Below are 23476 nucleotides of genomic sequence, written 5' to 3'. Positions count from 1 at the left end.
GGCGGTGGTGGGTGAGCATGCGTGCAGAGCACACACGCACGTGGTGGACGCCCGGCCCTGTTGCAGTGTACCGGTTGCAACAAGATCCGGAACCCACCACTGGGGTGAGCTTCACTGAGTCCTGCGTTCAAAGCCAATTCCTACTCAGAACTGTGAGACAGGAGGGGGTTTCCCAGCTGGCAGGTGAGAAGGAAGATTGGGGGAGGGGCTGTGTGGCTTCATTGCTGCTCCCTTCGCTCCCCCTTTGACTGCCCACATCTCCTAGGCTAGTGGTTTGGGTCTGATGACCTCTGGTCCCTCCTGGATCTCCCCCCCCCTTTTAAATCTCCCCTCAAATCTTTACTGATTAACCATCCACGTTGGTCCTCAGTGGGGTGAGAATTTTTTGAAAGTTAGGGTGACTAAGTGGGGTTTCCTTCTCCTTTTTTTTTTTTGACCATGAAAAAGGTTTTTATTTTCCATTTTTTCATTTTCATACACTCACATATATACTGTGCATAGCCGGAGCCATACAACATTAAACAATAATCACAGCGATTCCTCTTGTCAACAGTACCCCCCAAAATAGAAACCCAATATACCTCTTCCACTCTCCGTACACCTCTTTCTTCCACCCCCCTCCAACTTTCTATCTTCCCTCCATCATCCCCCTCTACCCTACTTCCCCTCCCCCTCTACCACTCCTCTCTCCCGATCCACTCCCTCCCTTCCTTCTCACCCTCCCTCCCATCCTCTCTCCCACCCTCTCTACCCCTGACTTCCCAGAGCCCGTACACGGTATAGATTTTTAACAAACACAGTCTAAAATATATTGAGAAAACAGAAATAAAAAAAAGGGTTAATAACATCTCTACATTGATCTTAGCTTCTTCTTGCTACACTAACTTTGAACAGTTTAAATCATTCCTGATCTTAAGCAGAGGCTATCTGGAATTTCTTAGTCCCATATTTGTTTTGTATATAGTCAATCCATTTTTTCCAGTCTTGTTTATATCTCTCATTTGAATGATCTTTAAGATATGCCGATATATTAGCCATCTCGGCTAAGTTTGTAACTTTCAATGTCCATTCTTGAGTTGTAGGCAAGTCTTCCTTCTTCCAGTATTGCGCCACCGTTATTAGATGCAGAATCAAGTTAGTCTCTACCACTGTAAAGTCAGTACTTATACCTAGTAAAAATAACTGAGGAGTAAACTTTATCCTTCTTTTAGAGATATTTTGCATAATCCACCATATTTTTGTCCAAAATGCCTTAACCTTTTGCCAGGTCCACCATATATGAAAATGTGTAGCATCGAGAGAACCACATCTCCAACATTTAGGCTGTAAGTTCGGATACATAGAAGCCAGCTTTTTAGGATCTAAATGCCATCTATAGAACATCTTATAAAAATTTTCTCTCAGATTTTGAGCTCGTGTAAATTTCACATTTCTTACCCAGATTCTTTCCCATGTATCCAGCATTATTAGTTCTTCAATGTTTTGAGCCCACTTTATCATACAATCTTTAACTAATTCTGTTTCTGAATCCATCTGTATTAATACATTATATATCCTCTTTATATGCATTAAGCTTTGATCTCTTATTTGTTTAAACAGATTATCCTCAACTTGAATAAAACCAATTTTTTGATCTATTTTCCACCTAGCCTGTAATTGCCCATACTGGAACCATGTTTGAACTACCTTCTCCTCTTTTAATACCTCTAAAGATTTTAATTGTAGTACCCCCACTTTCCGAGGTAAGAAGCTGTCTGTAAGTAATTCTATCCTGTTTTTGTGCTGTATTCATATTTTCAATTGTGTGTCTAGGAATTGCCCACATGGGTATCTTGTCATTTAATTTATATTGGTATTTTTTCCAGACCCGCAGTAAAGCATTTCTTAAAATATGACTTTTAAACTTCTTATCCAGTTTTTTGTTGAATAACGGGTAAGCATGCCAACCATATACCAGCTCGTGTCCCTCAATATTCAATATTCTATCATTAGTTAAATGAGTCCAATCACTAATTACAGATAGTGCCACTGCATCATAATATAGTTTTAAGTTAGGTAGTTTCAAGCCTCCTCTCTTCCAGCCCCCCAGTCCCCCCCCTCCCCCCAAGAGGCGGAATGCCTGGAAGGGGATTTCCTGGTGGAACTTTCGCTTTGCCTTGCCCTCCTCTCTGACCGGTTGCGCCTGGACGTCTGCCTAGCAACAATGACGACAAGAGGGTACTTTTTTTTCAATTGGTTGAGCTTGGCCAATCGCCAGCTTCCTCTGGATTGTTGCGTTGTTGATCGGCTGGGGTGAGTCTCCATTTGCCTGCAACTTCGAGATGGGGGAGGCTGGTTGAGGATCGCAGCTTAAGATGGCCGTGAGCTCTGCGCCCCTCTGGCTCCTGGTGCTGCTGGCGATCGCCCAGTGGGAGAGCTCCGTTGGTGAGTCTCTTTGGGGCCTTTTTCAGCCCCTTTTTCTTCCAGGGACTTTTTCTCTCTCCTCCCCCCCAAAGGTTTATTCCCAGAAATAGAATCCTGCTTCGGTCCTCTTTCTAGTCCGCTCCCCCTCCCCACTTTGGCCATTTTGAGATTAGGTCCCAAAGCCTGGATGGGACTCTGCTGCCTCCCCCCCCCCCCACTTCCCCAGGAGGGCCCCTCTGGGGACAGGACAAGGGTGGCCCCTCCAGACCTCCGTCAAGTCTATCTGGGCGCCCCCAAGCTCAGTCCTTTCCCTCCCCCAAAGCGGAGATTGTGGGAAAGCGGCGTTTGCAGGTGATCAGGTCAGTTCACAACCTTCCTGGCTGCCTTCGCCCAACCCCTCCGCCTGGGTCCTCTTCCCTGCCTTTAGCGGTGATTCGCGGCTCTTGGCGGCTTCTGGTGTTGGGAGAAATTGGTTCCGTGTCTTGGCAGAGGCTGCTGCAGTGGACCGATCCGGGCTCAGATTGTCCTGTGAATGCAGCCGGATGAGAGTCTGGAGAGGAGCGCTTCTTAAATCATCTTCCTAAAGATTCCTCCTTCCTGGTTTTCCCTTTTTTTTTCTGCTAAAAAATCTTTGATGTTCCTGGATCAGGACTTTGCATGTCAGAAACTGAAATGATTTTGTATGTTTATCTTGGATTCCGCAGAGGGTTTAAAGGCGACAGGACCCTCCTCACAGAGACTGAATTTAGGGAGAGGATCCCAGCTGAGCCCCCCCCCTCACCCAACATGATTGGTCTCAGCAGGGACCCCCAAGAAGCCTGAGTGGGGGCAGGGGGTGGGGCCAGGGAGGGGAGGCCCCAGGGGCTTCTGGGATGAGGGGAATTCTGGGAGTTGAGGTCACAATTGGCCCAGAATTTATGTTGCTAACGGAGACATTTATTATGTGAATTTTGACCCATTTTATGACCATTCTTGCCACAGTGAATCACTGCAGTCATTAAATTAGTAACGTTTGTAAGTGTTCTGCCCAAATAAGTCCCATGAAGGATCCTGAAAATGATCTTTCAAATCTTTGGTGAAAGAATTTCTCATCTGAAGAGATTTCAGAATGAAGACCAAAAAGGGGCCTTGGGGATTTTCCAGTTTAACAGATTTCCCAGCTGCATTTTATTCATTTTATTTTCTTTTTATTCTTGTAACCTGGTTAGAAGTTGTTGTTTTTCTGTTCAGTGGGCAGCCTTAGAGTCTCTTCCCAGCTGAGCCCCCCCCACCCCCCACCCCCCATGGTTGGTCTCAGCAGGAACTCAAGCAGCCTCAGGGGGGACAGGGGGGGTGGGGGCAGGGTGGAGAGGCCCATGGATTTCTGGGAATGAGGGGAATTCTGGGAATTGAAGTCCAAATGGCTGAGAAACTCTGATTTAGGCCTTTGCGTTGAGAGTCTCTGATCCTGTGAAGGGTTGGAGAGCAGGATCCCAATCCCCTCCCGAGGAGGCTGAGGGGCATTTCTGCCTTTCTTTGGGCTGACAAAGTGCAGGATGAGCCCCAGAGGAGGACAAGGGTCAGAGCAGCTTCTGGGGAAAGGGAAGGGGGAGATTCAGAGGAAAAGCCTCCGGGAATGATGGTTCCGGGGCCCTAACTGGGTTGCTGAGATGAAGAAATCTTGGGATAATCCCAGTGAGATTCCCTGTGGAAGGAGGGGGATCCCCTCGGAGTCCTGGGTTCAAGGCCGATTCCTGCTCAGATGGCTGAACTCTGGGAGGGGAGGGGGATTGTCCAGGGCGGTGGGAGAGGGACAGGAGGAAGATTTGGGAGGCTACGTGGCTTCATTGCTGCTCCCTTCTCTGCCCTCTTTGCCTCCCCATATTGAGGTTAGGGTGAGGGTTCACATTGGCCTCTGGTCTCACCCAGATTCCCCCTCCCCCATTTTATAACATCTGCAGCTTTTAACCAGCCACTTTGGCCCCCAGTGATGTCAATGGAAAGTTGGGGTGACCAGGTGGGGTTTCCTGCTGCTTTTGAGCTTCTGGGGGTGGAATCCCCTCTTTTACCTGCGGGGCCACTGCAGCCTCCTTGGGGCAGAGACTGAGCAATCCAGAAGGGGGTTTGAAGGAGGCCTTGCTGGAAGAGGGGAGGACACAATTGGGGCAGGTGAAGTTTGGGGGACCCGACCTTCCCCTCCTCTCTCACCCCCCACCTTCCCTGCCCTCCAACCCTTCAGGCCCCCCAGAAGCTTCTTCTTTCCCTCTCAGTCGCTCCCTCATTCCCCCTCCTGCCTCCTCTCCCCCCATCTCCCCCCCTTCCTTTCCCCCCTTCCTCCTCCTCCCCCAGCTCTCTTCTTCCTCCTCCTCTTCCTTCTTCCTCCGCAGAGCCTCAGATGGGAGCCTCCATGAGATCCGGGTCCTTGACTGAAGCCCCCTAACTCTTCTCTTCTGTCTCCCTTCCAGGCGCCTCCTCCCACTCCATGAAGTATTTCTACACCTCCATCTTGGACCCCAGTCAGGGGCAGCAGCCCCACTTTGTCTTTGTGGGGTACGTGGACGATCAGGTCTTCGTTCACTACGACAGCCACAGCCGGAGGGAGCAGCCTCGAGCCTCCTGGATGGAGAAGTTGGGGAAGGACAACCCCCAGTACTGGGACAGAAACACCGAGATACTTCGTGGCCAAGAGGAGATGTCCAGAGACCACCTGGAGACTCTGAGGAGTCGCTACAATCAGAGCGAAGGTGAGTGATGGGTCTGGTGCCTCCTCCAGCCCCCATAATCCCCTCCCAGGAACCAGAGGGGGGAGAAAGGAGGGTCCCTTCAAAGGGAAAGGCTCCCTCCACACCTTTTGAAAAGCCTTTTTTATATATGTTTATTCTTTTCTTTAATCAATATAAGATTGTCCTTGTCTCCATTGCTGACGATTTCTGCCAATTGCAGTTAATGGAAACGTGTTTCAATTTCTCCATCTCTCTTTCTGGATGTTGATATAAACTGAGGTAAAAAGAGACCGAAATCTCCCCTCCCCCCATGACAGTTGGAGGGTCCTGGGTGGATCTCCTGCTGTGGGGGAGGAAGGGGATCACAGGCCTCTCCCCTCCCTGAAAAAAGGGCAGGTGGGTCCTAAGGAGATCCTGGGGGAAGCAGATCCTCCTCCTTCTCTCTGTTTCCAGCCCAGAGAAATGAGGGATCTGGTGCAGATCCACCTGGGGAGACTAGATCCCTTTCCCTCTCCCCATTTTTGGGGGCAATGAGGGGGGCCCAAATGCCAGGAGCTTCTCCTCATCCTCCAGTTGGAAGGAGAGGCCCAAATGGGGTGGGGGCTCTTGGAGGGGGGGGATCAGAGGTCCAGGATCCTCCCAATGGTCTTGAGGGGGAAAGAGAGGAGAGGAAGAAGCCTCCATTTGGGGCCCTTCCTGAGTCCCTCAGAGCCTTCCTGGCTTCCCCTCCTTGGTCCCTCAGGCTGAACTCCTGCCCTGCCCTCTTGGAGGGGCTGCCCTGGATGTGGGGGGCTCTTTCTTCAGCACAGCCCCCCCTTCTTCTCCCACCTTTGGGGGGAGAAGATTCGCCTCCAAGGAACCTCATTTAGGAAAAGGGATGGAAGGAAAAAGGCTCCTTTTGGCTGAGGAAAACCTTCTCCACAAACATCCCCCATTTCCCCTCCTTTCCTCCCAAGAGCCCTGCCAGTCCTGCCCCTGATCCCCCAGGATCCCCCCAGATCCCTCCAGGCCCCCTGCTGGCCTCCCAGGGGATCAGAGCTGGGCCCAGAGGGCTCCCCCTGGTGTAGGAAGGAGGAAGGAGAGCGGCCGGAGGGGAGGGGAGCCTCCTTTCCAGGCTAAAGAGCCCCCAAGGTCCCAACCTTCCCTCCCAGGGAGGCTGCTTCCCCCCTCCCATCGCCTTGGTCGCCTCCTCTGGACCTTCCCTGGCTCCCTCCTCTCCTTTCGGAGGCCTTTGGACCACAACTGCTCCCAATACTCCAGATGTGGTTGCTCTGCCTTGATTCATGGAGAGGCTGTGTGACATTTGCCTCTCCTGTGTTTTCAATACTGTTTTAATGATCCCTGACGTCCTGTCGGCCTTTTAAATTTTCTATCTGATTTTTACTAAAACTGTTCAACAAAAAGATAAAAACTAATAGAAAGTAACATAAGGAAAGGAGAGGGAAGAAAGTTTATAAGTTCACAGCAGTTGTAAACATAAATATATTTTAGCCTCTCTAAAGCCTCCTTTCTTAAGCTTTTGACCCTGGAGGATCCCTTGAACTATTTTTCAGATGTCAGGAAACCCCCTGAACATCCAGGCTCAGAGATGGGCCAGAATTGTTTCATGCGGAGACCTGTAGAGATGCATTAATGGTTTTCTTACATTAAACATCACAAACGCAACTTGCCTTTTCAATGTGATCCCTGTGCTTTCTTTTTGCTGCACAAATATTCAATTCTGTGCCAAACCTGAGATAAGAGCACATTTCATCTTCAAGGGAAAGAAGACAAATTCTGTCTTAGCTTTGGATGCTTCTGAAATGACAGAATTTGTTCTCAGAAGTTGAAAACTGCAGCCAAATATTTAGTGCTTTCCTGTGAATGGCAGGAGATTCTTCTTGGACAGAAATCCAGGACTATTTTTCCCATGGGGAGATCAGGGAATCTCCTCTCGAGGGAAGGATCAGACTGGATCTCCCGAGGATCTTCCTCTTCCTCCAAAGGGAAGTTCTCTTGCTGAGCAGAAGATGCAGAGAAAGGATCCCCTCACCTGTCATTCCTGGGTGTGGAGAGGAAAGGAGAGGACTGGTCAGTTTAGTTCAACTCTACTTCCAGGTGGATTTCCCTTAGATTCGAGGGTTCCTGGCGTCCTTCCTCCCTCTCAAGCCCACACAGGAGTAGAAACAATTCAGGATTTCCTTTTGGTTTTCTTTTAAATCCAAGAATCTCTTCACTTGAAGTCGAAATATCTTCTCCAGGGCCTTCAAACTTCATTTCAAAGGTCAATAACCCTTTGGGTCTCCAGGTCAGACTGGGCCACTTGCTGCTGTTGCTGAGGGAAATATTCCTTTGGGCCCTTTAAGACTTCATTCCCACATTGCACTAGACCATGGTTTGCTTCTGGTTAGACCAAAGTGCGAACAGCCCTTGTGACCTGGTGCTATTTGTGAACACAGAGCATGATTTATGGTCACAGGGATCCCTGCAAGCTTTTTCCAGATCCAGCAGATCCTCTTTGAGGCCACAAGATTCTCATTCCCTCTTTGCAGCTGCAGGTTCAGGCAACTGTTCCCTCTCTGGGATCCCTTCCTCCCCCCCCCCCAAGAGTCTCCCCTGCAGAGGAATGGAAGAAGGAAAGATGGAAGGTTCTCTGTCCTTCCATTTAATAATATAATAATAATATAATAATAATAATAATAATAATAATAATAATAATAATAATAATAATAATAATATAAGTTATTATAATAATAATAATATAATAGTTATTATTATTCCATTTCTTTGCGACTCCTTCTTTTCTCAATCTCCCTTGGGATCCTCTGCTGGCTTTTCCAGATTCCCTTTTCCTGGAGAGATTCAGGGGCTCCATCCTGGGGGGGAAATGCAGGGATGCTGGTCGAGGGAAGGGAAAAGGGCAATTGCTGATGGGGACTTCTTTCCCTTGAATGCTTGGGAGGAAATGAGGGGGTGTCAGTGCCTGTGTCAAGGTCACTGCAGGGAGGGGGTCTCTGTATCTTCAGGACTCCCCAAACCATCCTCCTGTCTGTCTTTCAGGCCTTCACACATTGCAGTGGATGGTTGGCTGTGAGCTCCGAGGAGACGGGAGCAAAGGAGGATTTTGGCAGTATGGCTACGAAGGGAGGACCTTCCTCACCTTCGACAAGGAGCTCCTCACCTGGGTGGCTCCCGACCCCCAGGCCCAGATCACCAAGAGGAAATGGGACGCTATTCCAGGATATAATCCATACTGGAAGTCCTACCTGGAGGAAATCTGCATTGAGTGGCTGGAGAAGCAGTTTTCCAATGGGAATGAGACACTGCAGAGGACAGGTGAGCATGTGGATCCCGGCTGTACTTTCCTCCTTTATGGCTGGATCTCTTGTACACATTCAGCCCCTTTGGGTCCCTGGTCTTTAGCCTGGTTGCCCTGGTGGGAATCCCCCTCCTCCTCTTCTAGCCCCTCTTGCATCTAGACCCCCCCCTTTCCCCTAGGCCTCCCCCTCCCCCCTGGGATCCTTCATCCCTCCAGGATCAGCTGGATGAGATTAGGATCAATGGGAGAATCCCACCCACCCACACACACTGATGATTGCCCACAGCCCCTCCCTGCCTGGGGAGGACCCTCTCTCTCTTCCATTGGCCTCAACCTCTCTCTGCCCCCCCCCTATTGAGAGACAAAATCTCTTTTCCCAGTTGATCCTTGTGAGATTCCCTTTGATCTCTCTTCCTCTTCAAATTGGGGTTGTGTCCCTTGGAAAGAGGCCTGGAGCAGCCTCAGATTCAGGAGAGCAGAAGAGGAGGCAAAAAGTAGGGAGAATCTTCTGTGTTGTTGTCTTGAAAGGGACCTTAAAAGACCATCTCCACTTTCCCTCCCCTGAAGGGAGCAGCCCAAGATCACTCAGAGTTCAAAGCAGCCAGAGAGGAATTTCCTTGGAGCCTCAATTGGCTTCCGGAGGTTTTTCAGGCTGAGTCCCTGGGAAGGACTCAAAATCAGGAGTTCTTCTGGTTGAGCCTTTTCCAGATCTGGATAATTCCTAAAACTCTTGGAGAGGCTGCAAGTGTGGAATGTGAATCTTTTGGCTTAAAACTAAGTGGGGGGAGATTTTTCTACCCCTCCAAGTTTCCCATCCACCTTCCAGGCTCCGGAGGGGCTCAGAGTTAATTCTGGGGGTTCCGTTTCTGCAGAAACCCCAAAGGTGACAGTGAGCAGCCGGGCAGATGTGGAGGATGGGATGGAGACGCACATCTGCCGCATGGATGGCTTCTACCCCAAGGAGATCGATGCCTCCTGGAGGAGGGATGGGGAGGTATGGCTGGAAGAGACCTTCCATGGGTTTCTGGCCCCCACTGCGGATGGGACCTACCACTACTGGCTCAGCATCCGGATCGACCCCAAAGAGAGGAGCCGCTATCGGTGCCACGTGGAGCATGACGGCCTGCAGGAGCCTCTGGACTTGGAGCTGAAGGGTGAGAGGCTGCAGGGAGGGGAAGGCTGGGCTCTCTGGCAGGCTGGAGGGTGGTGGGAGAGAAATCTGACCCAGATGTGTCCAGATGTGAGCATAGCTGAGCTTTCATCCATTGATCCTTCCAGTGTTTGAGGCTGGAGAAGCTGCAGGGACCAGACCGTAGAACTGACTTCGGGTGATGGAAAGGACAGAATCCCATCCCAATACTTGGCCGATCCTGATGAAATTCCCTATTTTACTTCAAATAATTAAATACAAACACGGAAACTGAAGTAAAAAGCATACAGAGCTGCCCAATTCCACTCAGAGTCATGACTTATTGGGGCAGCCTATAAAAAGAACAAAAATGTTTTTATGTTTTATGTTTTATGTTTTATTGCAAATTTATATGCCGCCCTTTTCCCTGAGGGGACTCAGGGCGGCTTACAACAATAAAGGGAAGGGAGTGCAAGACAAGACTTAAAAAGAAAAGAAACGTGATTAAAGGAAATTGGTCATAAAAACACAACATTCACTCAACATTCGGGCGGGGTGAGAGTAATCCTATCCCCAGGCCTGACGGGATAGCCAGTTCTTGAGGGCTGTGCGGAAGGCCTGGACTGTGGTGAGGGTACGGATCTCCACGGGGAGGTTGTTCCATAATGTCGGAGCTGCAACTGAGAAGGCTCTCCTCCGCGTAGTCGCCAGTCGGCACTGACTGGCGGATGGAATTCGGAGGAGGCCTACCCTGTGCGATCTGATGGGACGCAGGGAGGTAATTGGCAGGAGGCGGTCTCTCAAATAGTCAGATCCACTACCATGGAGCGCTTTATAGGTGGTGAGTAAGACCTTGAAGTGCACCCGACGATCAACAGGTAGCCAGCGCAGCTCACGGAGGATTGGTGTTATATGGGCGAACCGTGGTGCGCCCATGATCACTCGCGCGGCCGCGTTCTGGACTAGCTGAAGTCGCCGGATGCTCTTCAAGGGCAGCCCCATGTAGAGCACATTGCAGTATTCCAGCCTAGAGATCACAAGGGCTCGAGTGACTGTTGTGAGAGCCTCCCGGTTCAGGTAGGGCCGCAACTGGCGCACCAGGCGAACCTGGGCAAATGCCCCCCTGGTCACAGCCGACAAATGGTGGTCAAAACTCAGCTGTGGGTCCAGGAGGACTCCCAAGTTGCGGACCCTATCTGAGGGGGATAAATTTTGCCCCCCCAGCCTGATTGATGGAACGTTAACCAAATTTTTGGGAGGGAAACACAACAGCCATTCGGTCTTTTCCGGGTTGAGTACCAGTTTGTTAGCTCTCATCCAGTCTTTAACAGCCTCAAGGCCCCGGTTCATCACGTCCACCGCTTCATTGAGTTGGCACGGGGCGGACAGATACAACTGCGTATCGTCCGCATATTGATGGTACTTAATCCCGTGCCTCCGAATGATCTCGCCCAGCGGTTTCATGTATATGTTAAATAGTAGGGGGGACAGAACCGAGCCCTGCGGCACCCCATAGGTTAGGGGCCTCGGGGACGATCTCTCCCTCCCCACCAACACCGACTGCGACCTGTCCGAGAGGTAGGAGGAGAACCACTGTAAAACAGTGCCGCCCACCCCCACCTCCCGCAGTCGTCGCAGAAGGATACCATGGTCGATGGTATCGAAAGCCGCTGAGAGGTCAAGGAGAACCAGGATGGACGCATAGCCTCCATCTCTGGCTCTCCAGAGATCATCGGTCAATGCGACCAAAGCGGTTTCAGTGCTGTAACCGGGCCTGAAGCCAGACTGGAAGGGGTCAAGATAGTTAGCTTCCTCCAAGGTACGCTGAAGCTGTAAGGCCACCACCTTCTCAACAACCTTCCCCAGAAAGGGGAGGTTGGAGACTGGACGATAGTTGTTAAGAACTGCTGGATCCAAGGACGGTTTCTTCAGGAGGGGCCTCACCACCGCCGCCTTAAGTGCGGTGGGGAGGTGTCCCTCCCGAAGAGAGGCGGTAACAACCGCCTGGATCCAGCCTCGTGTCACCTCTCTGCTGTTGGCAGTCAGCCAAGAGGGACACGGGTCCAGTATGCAGGTGGAGGAACTCACAGCTCGCATAGCCTTGTCCACATCCCCAGAGGCAACATCCTGAAACTCAACCCAGAGATGGTCTACCAAGTTATTCCCCTGTGTCCCGGCTGGATCTGCAGGGGTGGAGTCCAGTTCCGATCGAAACCGAGCAATTTTGTCCGCCAAGAACTGACTATATTCCTCAGCCTTTCCCTGTATGGGGTTCCCCGTCTCCCTCCTATTTAGGAGGGAGCGGGTTATCCTAAACAGGGCGGCTGGGCGAGACTCGGCGGACGCTACCAAGGAGGCAATGTGTGATCTTTTGGCAGTTCTCAATGCCCAAATATACTCCTTGGTGCAGGCTGTCAACAATGCTCGGTTCGATACGGACCTATCGGATCTCCACCGGTGCTCTAGGCGTCTCCTCCGGCGCTTTATCTCGCGGAGCTCCTCGGTGAACCAAGGGGGTCTCCGCGAGCTGCTGACCCGGAGGGGCCGTAGTGGCGCAATTCGGTCTAGAGACTCCGATGCCGCCGAGTGCCAGGCGGCAGCAATAGTCTCCGCCGAACTGTGGGCGAGAGCATCTGGAATGACCCCAAGCTCCGTCTGGAACCTAACAGGGTCCATCAGTCGCCTGGGGCGGAACCACCTGGTCGGTTCCTCCTCCCTACGGTGGGGGTTTGGCCTCCGGAAGTCTAGCCTCAGTAGGTAGTGGTCTGACCACGACAGGGGAATGATCTCATTTCCCCTCAGACCAAGATCATAACTCCACTGCTCCGAGAGGAATATGTTTTTGTTTAACAAATGTTTGTTTTATTGTGTTGGAGAAGTTTTTGTTTTGGAAGCTGCTATGAGTCAGAAGGTGGCAAAGGGCTGTTTTTGAGTGGAAAAGCCAAAGATGAATTCAGTTGCCTTCATGCTGGGCTGGTGTGAGAAGAAGGCAGCATCCTGAGGACACGTCCTCTAACAACGGATAGCAAGGCGCCTTCATGTTACTTTGAGAAGGACCCAAAAATGAGCCCATGGAGTTTTTAATTTGGGGTATTTCCAGCTTTCACTTCTTTAGGTCTTTTCCCTGGTTGGGAAGATTGTTTGGGGTTCTCCTTCAATCATCTGCTCTTTCTCCCCATTCAGAACCATCCAATTCAAAATCCAACCTGGGGCTCATCATTGGCTGCGTTGTGGCTGCCCTTGTCCTGGCCTGTGCGATTGCTGGGATCCTGGTATTCTTCAGTAAGTATCTTTTTGGGGGAGGGGGTTGATGGAAGGAAGATGGGGATTTTTCTCCCCAAGTCTCTCTCTTTGGGGAGCTTCTTCTGGGCTTCCTTCTGTCCTGTTTGCCAGCCCTCTTGGGGAACATCTGAGATCTCTGCCTCTTGCTGGGACTCCAGTCTCTATTCAGCTGAGTCTGAGATTCGGGCAGTCCTGTCTCCTTCTGAGTTGGGAAGAGGCATCCCAGTTCCTTTGTCCCTTTCAAAGGCTTTGGTCAGAGAGCAGCAGAGAAGGATTTCCATGGAAACCTTCCTCCCCTCCCAGCTGCTCCTTCTGCTTCCCCCAATTCCCCTCCATCCATCTCGGAGGCAGCAGGTCTCTCTTGGGGCAAATCAGGAGATACATTTGTATTTTGAAGGTCTTTCTGTCTTTATAAATGGGACAAAGTGTCTGTGAAATATCTCCTGGGGTTCTTCCTCCTACAGAGGGAGAGTTTGGATGATCTCTGGTGGATTCTTTTGAGCTTTCACTATTTTTTGTCTTTCCAGAGAGACGTCAAACCAACTACAATGCAGCACCAAGTGAGTGATTTGCCCTCTTTACACGCAATCTCCAATTTAGAGCAGGGACCAGGGACACCATTACTTGAGAGGGTCTGTGTATCTATGTTTGTGCGTGCTATCTTCCTCTTCATGCTAAGAACCAGGCTGGGGAAGATGGGCCCCCTTTTCATTACAGCCAGGCTGTTCTTGGAAGTGGAGTCCTCAAAGAGAAACATCTGGGAGAAAGAACCTTTAAGAAGATGAGAAGACCCGGCTGGTGGAAGGTCCCTCTGACTGAGGACATGCTCTGTTCCCCAAGTAGGCCCAGAGGAAAGGCTTGGCCAAGTGAGAAATTGCATAAAATTGGGGATGAAAAGGGGACATTTTGAGGGAAAAGGAGCTTTGGGGGATGCCGGCTGGATCTCCTCTTGGTCTCCACTTCACAAAGGCTCTCTAAGTAAGAACTGGTTATGAACCGAAACTTTGGATCCATCTGTATCTTTTTAGGTCAGCTCTGCCTTCTGGCCTTCTGTGATATAAATACAAATTTTAAGAGTTTTTTCTGATGCCTTTTAGCCAAAGCAGTTTGGTTCAAACTCTCTTCGTGTATTTGTGTGTCTTTATTTGTGTGCGAGAGAGAAAGGGAGGGAGGGAGCTGGAGTCAGAAAGAGCTGAACTTCTCCGTCTATAAGCCAAGAGACACAGAAAGACAGACAGACATCCTCCCTCATCCCCTTTTTCTTTCCTTCTTTTCCAGCAAGTGACAGAGGATCCAGCAATTCAAACCAGGGTAAGTTGGAAGGAGCATCTGCTGCATGAGCCATTCTGACCCTTTGCAAGACTTTGGGGGGGGGGGTGAGGGGATGAAAAGAGGGAGAGGCTGCCATTTTTTAAAGCCCTCCCCCTAATTCATCCTCCCTGGGTTCCCTCTGAGTCTGCTTCTGGTGGGATAAAAGAATAACTGCACCCACTTTGGCTTACTGAAGAGGGTTCCAGGAGAGACTCTGAGTTCTGCTTAGGCATGAAAGCCGGCTGGGTGTCACAAAATCCACTTTCCTTGCACTGGTTGATTCTGCAGAGGAGAAGAAGGGAAACTCTCCCTGTTGGATTCAGGCAGGGGAGGCAGCCCAGAGTCTGCATGGTGGAGCCTTGGTCCCCTTTGGAGGAAAGAGCCTCCATTCTTTGAGGGGAAATGGGGAAACAACCTGTGAGGCCATCATCCCCAGTGGTTAGAGACTCCTCTGGCAGCATAGCTGAGACCTGGATGACTGTGGAAGGGGGAGGGGGGGCACTGTCAGAGATGTCCCCATCTAGTTTAATGATTGGCGCCAAGAGATACCCCGGGGCAGGGGAAGTGGGGTGCAGTGGTCATCTGAGAATCTCTTCTGGCACTCAGGATGCTCCCACCTCACATGTCTGGCTGTGAATTTTTCTTTCTGAATCTGGGCTCAGGGGAACAATTGGGCTTGTTGCTCCTGTACCAGGGGAAATAGGGAAACCACCATTGATGCCATGATCCCCAGTGGTTAGAGACTCCTGGTGGCATAGCTGAGACCTGGCTTACTCTGGATGGGGGGATTGTTCCATTCTCAGAGATGTGCCCAGATGGGTTCAGGGTTTGGGATCCCAGCTGAGACCCCAGGGAGGATTGGTGGGGTTACAGGGGTCATCGGAGAATCTCTTCTGGCACTCAGGAGGCTCCCACTTCACATGTCTGGTTGTGAATTTTTCTTTCTGAATCTGGGCTCAGGGGAACAATTGGGCTTGTTGCTCCTGTACCAGCCTCTCTCCTGCCTCAGCTGTTGGAGGCCCTTTCAGGGCTGGCATGGAGTTGCCCAGATATTCTAGTTCTGGGAGATTTCAATGTGATGGGGGAATCTGGTTTTTATTTATCGTTTTAAATATTCTACATGGCATTTTATTGGATTTAGAATTTAGAATTTAGAATTTTATTAGTATTTGTAGGCCGCCCTTTTCCCTGAGGGGACTCAGGGCGGCTCACACAAAACCGGGAAGGGGGAATACAGACATTAAGATAGAAACATATAATAAAATAGTAAGCAACATACATTCATCATTCGGGAGGGGTAACTATCCTTATCCCCAGGCCTGACGGGCGAGCCAGTTCTTCAAGGCTATGCGGAAGGCTTGGACGGTGGAGAGGGTACGAATCTCCACGGGGAGCTCGTTCCAAAGGGTCGGGGCTACTGCTGAGAAGGCCCTCCTCCTTGTAGTTGCCAGCCGACACTGGCTGGCCGATGGGATACGGAGGAGGCCTAATCTATGGGATCTTATCGGTCGCAGGGATGTAATTGGCAGAAGGCGGTCTCTCAAGTATCCAGATCCACTGCCATGTAGGGCTTTATGGGTGATTAATAGCACCTTGAAGCGCATCCGGAGATCGACAGGTAGCCAGCGCAGCTCGCGGAGGATAGGTGTTATGCGGGTGAATCGGGGTGCACCCGCAATCACTCGCGCGGCTGCGTTCTGCACTAGCTGAAGTCGCCGGATGCTCCTCAAGGGCAGCCCCATGTAGAGCACATTGCAGTATTCCAGCCTAGAGGTCACAAGATTTTACTGTAAGCTGCCTACAGTCAGCTTGGTGAGATATGTGACACAGAAGACGTTGATAGATAGATAGATAGATAGATAGATAGATAGATAGATAGATAGATAGATATGATAGATAGATATGATAGATAGATAGATATGATAGATAGATGATAGATAGATAAGATAGATGATAGAGATAGATAGATGATAGATAGATGAGATAGATAGATGAGATAGATAGATAGATAGATAGATAGATAGATAGATAGATAGATAGATAGATAATCTGACATCCTCTGAGAAGATAGCAATAGCAATAGCAATAGCAGTAGACTTATATACCGCTTCATAGGCCTTCCAGGCCTCTCTAAGCGGTTTACAGAGAGTCAGCATATTGCCCCCAACAATCTGGGTCCTCATTTTACCCACCTCGGAAGGATGGAAGGCTGAGTCAACCCTGAGCCGGTGAGATTTGAACCGCTGACCTGCTGATCTAGCAGTAGCCTGCAGTGCTGCATTTTAACCACTGCGCCACCTTGCAGCTGCAGAGGTTGAATGGAGAAGAGAGAGATTTGTCCTCCTCAGAGGATCCAGACACGGCAGAGACTCACTCTGTGTCTTTCTCCCCAATGCAGGAAGCAGCCGGGTCATTTAGCAGCCTCCTCCCAGGTGAGTTTCCCCTTGTGGGGGGCTGCATGGGGGGGAGGAGAGGGAGGAAGAGCTTTCAAGTCAAATGACCAGTCGATGATGAAGATACTTTGGGAAATTCTTCTTCTGTTCCTCTCAAACATTGCAAGGGAAGGAAGGGATGTGGGGGAGAGGCATTGGGGCTCTGGGGAGGGGTCTGCCTGCCCCCAAACTCCTATCCAGAAAGCCCAGACTGTGGCCAGGCCCCTCTCGGGATCTGACTGTCCTGGATCAGGAGCCTCAGAGAGCTGCAAGGAGGAGATCAGAGTATCTTCAGTGCAAAGGGAGGGAGGGGGCAGAGGAGGAGCTTCTTGAGGGTCCTGCCAGTCACGGATGGAGAGGGGGCTTCTCTCCCCTCCTTCATCCCATCTGGGAATCCCTCCCTCCGGATGCTGAAGGGAAGACCTGGACTCTCTGGAGGACATAAGGATCCATTTATACTTGTCTCTGGACTAAAACTGGATTTGTGTATCTGAGGGGGGGATATTGATACGTGTTACATAACTTGTGAGGCAGGTTCTCACCCACCTCAGGATCCAGTCCCAGCCCTGCCCCTCCCCCTCTAGTAACTGGACTATGTGCTCCTTCCTCTTGGCTCCCTCCCAGACTGACCCTGCCTGCTTTTCCCCTCCTCTTGGCAGCCCCAGTAGACAGTCCCAGCAGGAGGAGAGAGGAGTGGACAGTCCCAGCAGGAGAGAGGAGAGGCGATCGGCCTCCCTTCTGAATTAGGCCGGACTCTCAGGAGGAGCCATTCAGGGCCTTCCAGCATACAGGAACCAGGATATATTTTGGGTCTTTCATGATTGCTTTTGTCTTTGAACCATTGTTATTTTCATTGAGGAATAGAAGAAGAAAGAAAATCTTATGTGTTTATAATTGTGGAATCAAAAGGATTCAAATTGGTTGATATTCTATTTTTTATTTATTCGCATCAACCAAAAGTATGGAAGATATCTAACACACCTTCCTCCTCCTATTTTCCCCACAGCGACAACAACCCTGTGAGGTGATCTGGGCTGAGAGGGAGCGACTGGCCCAAGGTCACCCAGCTGGCTTTCGTGGCTCAGGCAGGACTTGAACTCACAGTCGCTTTCTAGCTTGGTGCCTTCACCACTAGACCAAACTGCCTTCTATAGCTTGTAGTAGCTCTGTAATGGAGCTTGTAGCAACCATGTTGTTATTTCTGGTGACCTTTAATGGGCTCCTGCTGATTGACAGGTTTTAGAGAAGGGTTCCTGGAGAATGGAGTGGGGAATAGGATGAAAAGTTGCTGCTATTATTTGAAGGATTAAGTTATTAACCTTCATTATACTTGCTCGGATTGAAAGGTCAGGTTTTTCTCCACCTCTTTATTTTTTTCTATTAGTTGTAGAATAGATAGTATGTATAATGCAGGCCTGTCAAACGGGAGGCCCACAGGCCAGATATGTCACTCAAAGGCCACGCCCACCCCAGCTCCCCAAAGGAAAAAAAGTTGTGATACGTCACGATCCGCCCCACAATTCGATGCACTTTGACACCCCCGGTATAATGTATGATAGAATCTTGGGGAAAAAATGTTTCTTAAAAAAAAGAAGTGTGCATTCTGAGATTTATGCCATTAAAGTAATTAATAGATTTCAGTTTTTAAAAAATTAAACTTGACTGTATATTTGATTGTCCAAAGTTTGATAAATAATATACCAAGTGTAGCTTTCAAACACTAAATTTTTCCAGATGGTCATTTATGGATTTCCATGCTATAGAAAATTGGAACATGAGATGTATCGCACAGTCAGATTGTATTGCTACCTCCTTAACAATTGTACATATATTGTAAGTTTGCATAAAATAAAATAATGCCTTTGTTTCCTTCTGGCTTGAGTTGCTGCCTGTTTTGGGAGGTTGAAGAAAGAGGGATTTTATCCCCCTTGTTGATCAGAGACCCCAATTTCACTTTGAGTGGCAGGAAGAGGAGGAACAAAGGCAAAACCTGGAAGGAGGAAGAACTGGGGGGGGGGGGCTCCTGTGTGTTCCTTTGGGGAGGAAGCAGCCATTTTGTTCCTGTGTCCAGATGTTTCTCCAACATCATCAGCTGATCTTCTGTAAAATGGCCATTTGGTCTTGGCTTGGTGGGGGCAGCAACAGAGGCTGCTTTCCCTCAAATCCGAGAGCCGAGGTGGCGCAGTGGTTAGAGTGCAGTACTGCAGCCACTTCAGCTGACTGTTAGCTGCAGTTCGGCGGTTCAAATCTCACCGGCTCAAAGGTTGACTCAGCCTTCCATCCTTCCGAGGTGGGTAAAATGAGGACCCAGACTGTGGGGGTGATATGCTGACTCTGTAAACCGCTTAGAGAGGGCTGAAAGCCCTATGAAGTGGTATATAAGTCTAACTGCTATTGCTATTGCAAAATCCACATGTGCTTCAGGCTGTTGGCCGAGTGGCTGAGCCTCACCCAGTGGCAGGTTGGGAGACAGGAGTTCAGTGCCATCCTGGTCCCCTTGCAGAAGAGCAGCTTCTGCTTCTGAGAGCTCCTCTCTGGGCTCTTCAGCTGCCCAATATGGCACAAGAGTGAGGAGACCCGTGACTGATGGGAAAGATGTCCCCATATTACAGTGGTTCTTTCTGGGCAAAGAGGAGTGAAAAGTGTTGGGACTTTTCCCCCCAATTCCTCCTGGGCTTCCCAGATGCCTTCAAGAGGTGGCCATCTTTGAGGGCCTAGAAAGTGGACTTCAGGTGTGCCCAATTCAGAGCTCACAGACCACATTCAGCCCTGGACAGCTATTAGTGCGGTCTATGAGCTCTGGAAAGCAGAGCAAAACTTTTGATACTGTAATAAATATATATATATATATATATATATATATATATATATATATATATATATATATATATATATATATATATATATATATATATATATATATATATATATATATATATATATATATATATATATAAAGAGGAACTTCTTGATATACATTGACTATATTATATATTTTATATGTGGCCCAAGACGATTCCTTTCCACTCTGTGCTGCCCAGGGAAGCCAAAAGGTTGGACACGGCTGCTTGAAAGCCTTTTGTGAGTATTCAAAATGAGTATCTTCTACGGATTCAAAAGTGTTATGTATTCTGAAACTTACAAAAGGGCCGGCAACAGCTCTGCTGCTCCCTGATTGGCTGGGACGCAGCAGAGGCTGTTGCTAGCCTTCCCCTAACAGCTAATCTCCCCTGATTGGTTAATTGATTGTTACAATTACTATAAATACTGGGCGTGTTTTGTGAAACCAAGAATCGTTGTTATCTTACTTTCTGTAACAATAAAGACCATCTTACTGGCTATCCATGGCTCCTGCGTGTCCCTCCATTCAATACATAAAAAAAAGTTTCAGAAATGTCTTTTAATTCTGACTTTCCAGCTGACGCAAGCGCTCTGGGCCAACACAATCAAAGTATCAGAAGGAGAGGAGACCATAAATACAACACACAAAAGGCAAATGAGCCCCAAGGATAAATCAGTCAGCCAGAAATCCAGGTGACCTGGAACTCAGTGCCTGGCAGAGAGCCCAGTTTTGCTGGCCTTCCGGGAGGGCTGAGAGGAGGGGGATCTGCTGGAGGGAGACTTCCCAGGCCGGAGAAGGGTTTTATTTCAAGGAGGGGAGGGGGGTCCCCCTTTCCAGTCTCATGGCAGAGACCCCCCAGGCAGCCAGGTCTCCAGGGAAACTATAAAGTTGCCAGTCAAAAGGAGAGCGGAACAGAGGTCCTATTGGTCATTGCCTAGCAACAGAGGAAACATTCCGATGAGTGACAGTTGGCCGCAGCCTATAGAAGAGGTTGGGCTGGCTTCCTTTTCTCTGCTGGAAACAGAGTTGAGCTCAGGTGTGTCTGAATTTCACTCTTGAACCTGAGACCTTTGGACCTGCTGACAGTCTTGAGCTGGACCTTGGGCCAACTGAGCAACCCTTTTCTAGGCTCTTCTTAGAAAACACACACACACACACTTTGAAGGCAAGGCTTTATTTTGGTCGACGTTCCTGGGGACGTTGCTAACTCAGTGACTGGGAAATAAACCGGAGGTTATAAGTGCAGCCGGGGCTGCCTGGGATTTTAGGCTTCACTATTAGCCTTTTGAAGGGGGATAGTTGCGCTTTTGACATGGCCGGCAGCATCTTTTTTCTTTTTTAACTTTAAGGAAGCGAGTTTTTCTGTCCTTAGCCAAGGCCGTTTCTTTTGGTATGTGAGAACTTTCTTTCTCAGCAACTACACAACAGAAAGTGTCTTCTGGAAGACCTTGGATACACCTGCAAGTACTAAGGAAGATAGAAAATTATCTGGAAAAGGGAATATATATAGACTATAAGTTTTGCCACTTGTTAGGAATGTAAGCTAACGGTTGGGTTGGCAATATATAAACCAGGGGTAGTCAACCTTTTTATACCTACCGCCCACTTTTGTATCTCTTAGTAATAAAATTTTCTAACCGCCCACTGGTTCCACAGTAATGGTGATTTTATGAAAACCTAATGAAAAATTTTAAATAATGCTATGAGTTTTTTTAAAAAAGTCAATTAAATTAAAAAAAATATCGGACAAAACCACTACCGCCCATCATGAAAGCTGGAACGCCCACTAGTGGGCAGTAGGAACCAGGTTGACTACCACTGATATAAGCCATATAACAATGCTGTACCTGTTTCTTTAAATCATGCTGTAATGTGATTGGCTGCCACAATCACTGTTAGATGCTGATCTGATCTGAGTGTTTGGAAGCTGGCTGTTAGAAGTGCCGTAATGTCATCAGCGTGAGCTATTGTAAGTTTTTGCAACTGCTAGCAAACTTTGACTATCGGACTGTTTGTATGATTATTTACTATGTTATTTGGATTATCCCTTAACTGAAAGACGTTGATGACTGACTGTCTTATCCGTGTATGACTTGGACTGTTTGATGGACTCTGGTACCTCTGTGCTGTCCCAACAGTATATAGCTAATATAGGAATTAAGAGCTGTCTCCTTTAAGAAACTACCTCATGGGAAATGTAACTACCTTATGGGAAATGTAGTCCCATAACATGTGACCACATCTGTGCTCCCTGATTGGGCAGTGGGGTATTTTGCCCGGGAAATCGATTTATTACTGACCACTTTCTGAATCGCCTTCGGTTCTACCAGAAGCAGCTTTGCACCAACGGCATGGGTTAGAGGAATTAATGTCTTTTTACACTACGTGATGGGACAGATCAGGGAAAGTCAGAAGAATCTTAACACTGAACTGTAAGTTTTGCTATTAAGGATGCCTGATAATAAACGTGATCTGAAAGATATTCCCAAGTGTGGAGTTAACTGGCTGCCCGAGCAGAACCTCATTTCCCGGGGCAGAACAACCTCTATTTCCATGAAAGTAAAAGCCTATTGAAACTGCAGTGTCTCTATATGCTGATTTGTGTGTTCTCCAACACAAGTCTCACAACGCTTCTCTGAACGCACTTGCTCTTCCAACGGGGAGCTTATGTAACACCACTTGTGTAATGCCATCTAGAATCATTGTTTTCTATTATTCAAGCTTCACATTTAATCTGTCTCTTTCATTGTTTCATCTCTTGCTTTCTGACATTTCACATATACCAAAAATGTGAACTGTTTCTGTAACCGATAAAAAGATTGCCCCCCCCCCCCCTGTCAGAGGTTCTTTTAACTATATACGCAGCCTGGTGGACCTGAGACACATAAGAAAGGGTTCAGGGTTTCCTGCCTGAGCAGGGGGTTGGACTAGAAGACCTCCAAGGTCCCTTTCAACTCAGTTGTTCTGTAAGAGCGAAAACACAGGTCCCTAGACAAAACACACAAACACACTCCTCACGCTTCCCCACAGCTGCTCCCACCTGCATTCCTCCTTGTGAGTATAGTTGGAGGAAAACATCCCTTTCGAACTGCTCTACTTCCACACAAAAATACACACCTCCTTTCTGGGCAGACGGCTGTCTCTCGCACAGATCCCCCAATGGAGACTTTGCCCTTTGCCTGAATGTCTTGGTGTCTCTTATTTTCATGTGGGCAAAGAAGCCCCTTTGCAAAGGGAGAAGAGTCTCTCTCAAATTCAGGGCCCAAGTTCTTCTCCGCTCCAGGCCAAAGTCGGGGTGCCAGAGTTTGGAGGCCAGAGCAGGGACTGCCTGAAGAATCTCTCTCTAAAGGATGATGCAGAGTTACAGAGGGGCTGCCTGCAGGGCCTAAAATGGAGGGAGGCTCCCTGCAACCCACCTAAAATGGCAGGTGGCTGACTGCCAATGGGACCTGACTCAACGTGGCAGACGGTTCTCCCTCCCCCCACTTGAAGTGGACAGAGCGCCAGTCCCTCAAGGCCTCCAGGAGACTCTCAGTCGTAGGTGCATCTGCAGCCGGTTTTCAGCCGTTGGTGAAAGCTTTGTGCAACTTCAGCAGCTCTTCAGCTCAAGGAAGGAGAAAACCATTCAGCATGTTGAGTCCTGTCGTCTTCCCATCGTTCTCTTTTTGCGTTGTCTCCAAAGTGAAAACTCAGAGGAAGGAAAATTGTCCTCTTAAAACCAACTAGTGGGGTTCTTTGCTGGAAAAATAAATGTGGGGTGGGAAATAATTTTCTCTTGGCTATGAAAGCAAAGCCTCCCAAATAATGATAATAATATGTCTTCTCTTCGATACAGTTGAATAAAAATAACATTACAGTGTCAACTATTTATTTTGTGTATTTAATATGTACTAGCCATTTCTTTGACAACAAACTTGTCTAATCCACAAAACCTAAAGTCAAAGTTTCATTTTTCCCCCGTGTCAAGCACAGAATCCAAAAGCAATTTCCAAGTAGAAACAAAATTAGACGTATTCTTTTCTTTGAAGTATAGAATCTGTCCATTTTTGCTGCTGCCAACAAGGATAACATTGAAGT

At 48.7% G+C, this 23476-nt stretch overlaps 2 protein-coding genes across 4 annotated transcripts in view; both read left to right on the top strand.

Annotated features, from left to right (window-relative positions):
• LOC148047228 (BOLA class I histocompatibility antigen, alpha chain BL3-6-like) overlaps positions 1–23476 on the top strand; it is a 94731-nt gene that overhangs the window by 20742 nt on the left and 50513 nt on the right. The gene's annotated exons all lie outside the window — the stretch shown is intronic.
• On the top strand, positions 2271–18429 carry LOC148047229 (BOLA class I histocompatibility antigen, alpha chain BL3-7-like). 3 transcript variants are annotated; one of them, XM_087711301.1, is made up of 9 exons: positions 2271–2424; positions 4848–5126; positions 8145–8420; positions 9276–9557; positions 12716–12814; positions 13342–13374; positions 14093–14125; positions 16524–16557; positions 17564–18429. In XM_087711301.1, the coding sequence occupies exons 1-8, from the start codon at positions 2355–2357 to the stop codon at positions 16541–16543; spliced, it is 1092 nt and encodes a 363-aa protein (XP_087567427.1). In that variant the 5' UTR covers positions 2271–2354; the 3' UTR covers positions 16544–16557; positions 17564–18429. The 3 variants fall into 3 exon arrangements, with proteins under 3 accessions (XP_087567427.1, XP_087567428.1, XP_087567429.1); XM_087711302.1 differs by having other exon boundaries at positions 17217–18429; XM_087711303.1 differs by lacking the exon at positions 14093–14125 and having other exon boundaries at positions 17217–18429.

This window comes from Thamnophis sirtalis, unplaced genomic scaffold (assembly GCF_051295495.1).
Source record: "Thamnophis sirtalis isolate CommonGarterSnake01/CBP01778 unplaced genomic scaffold, rThaSir2_p1.2 scaffold_3, whole genome shotgun sequence".
Taxonomy (NCBI): domain Eukaryota; kingdom Metazoa; phylum Chordata; class Lepidosauria; order Squamata; family Natricidae; genus Thamnophis; species Thamnophis sirtalis.
This window is presented reverse-complemented; position numbering and strand designations above follow the sequence as displayed.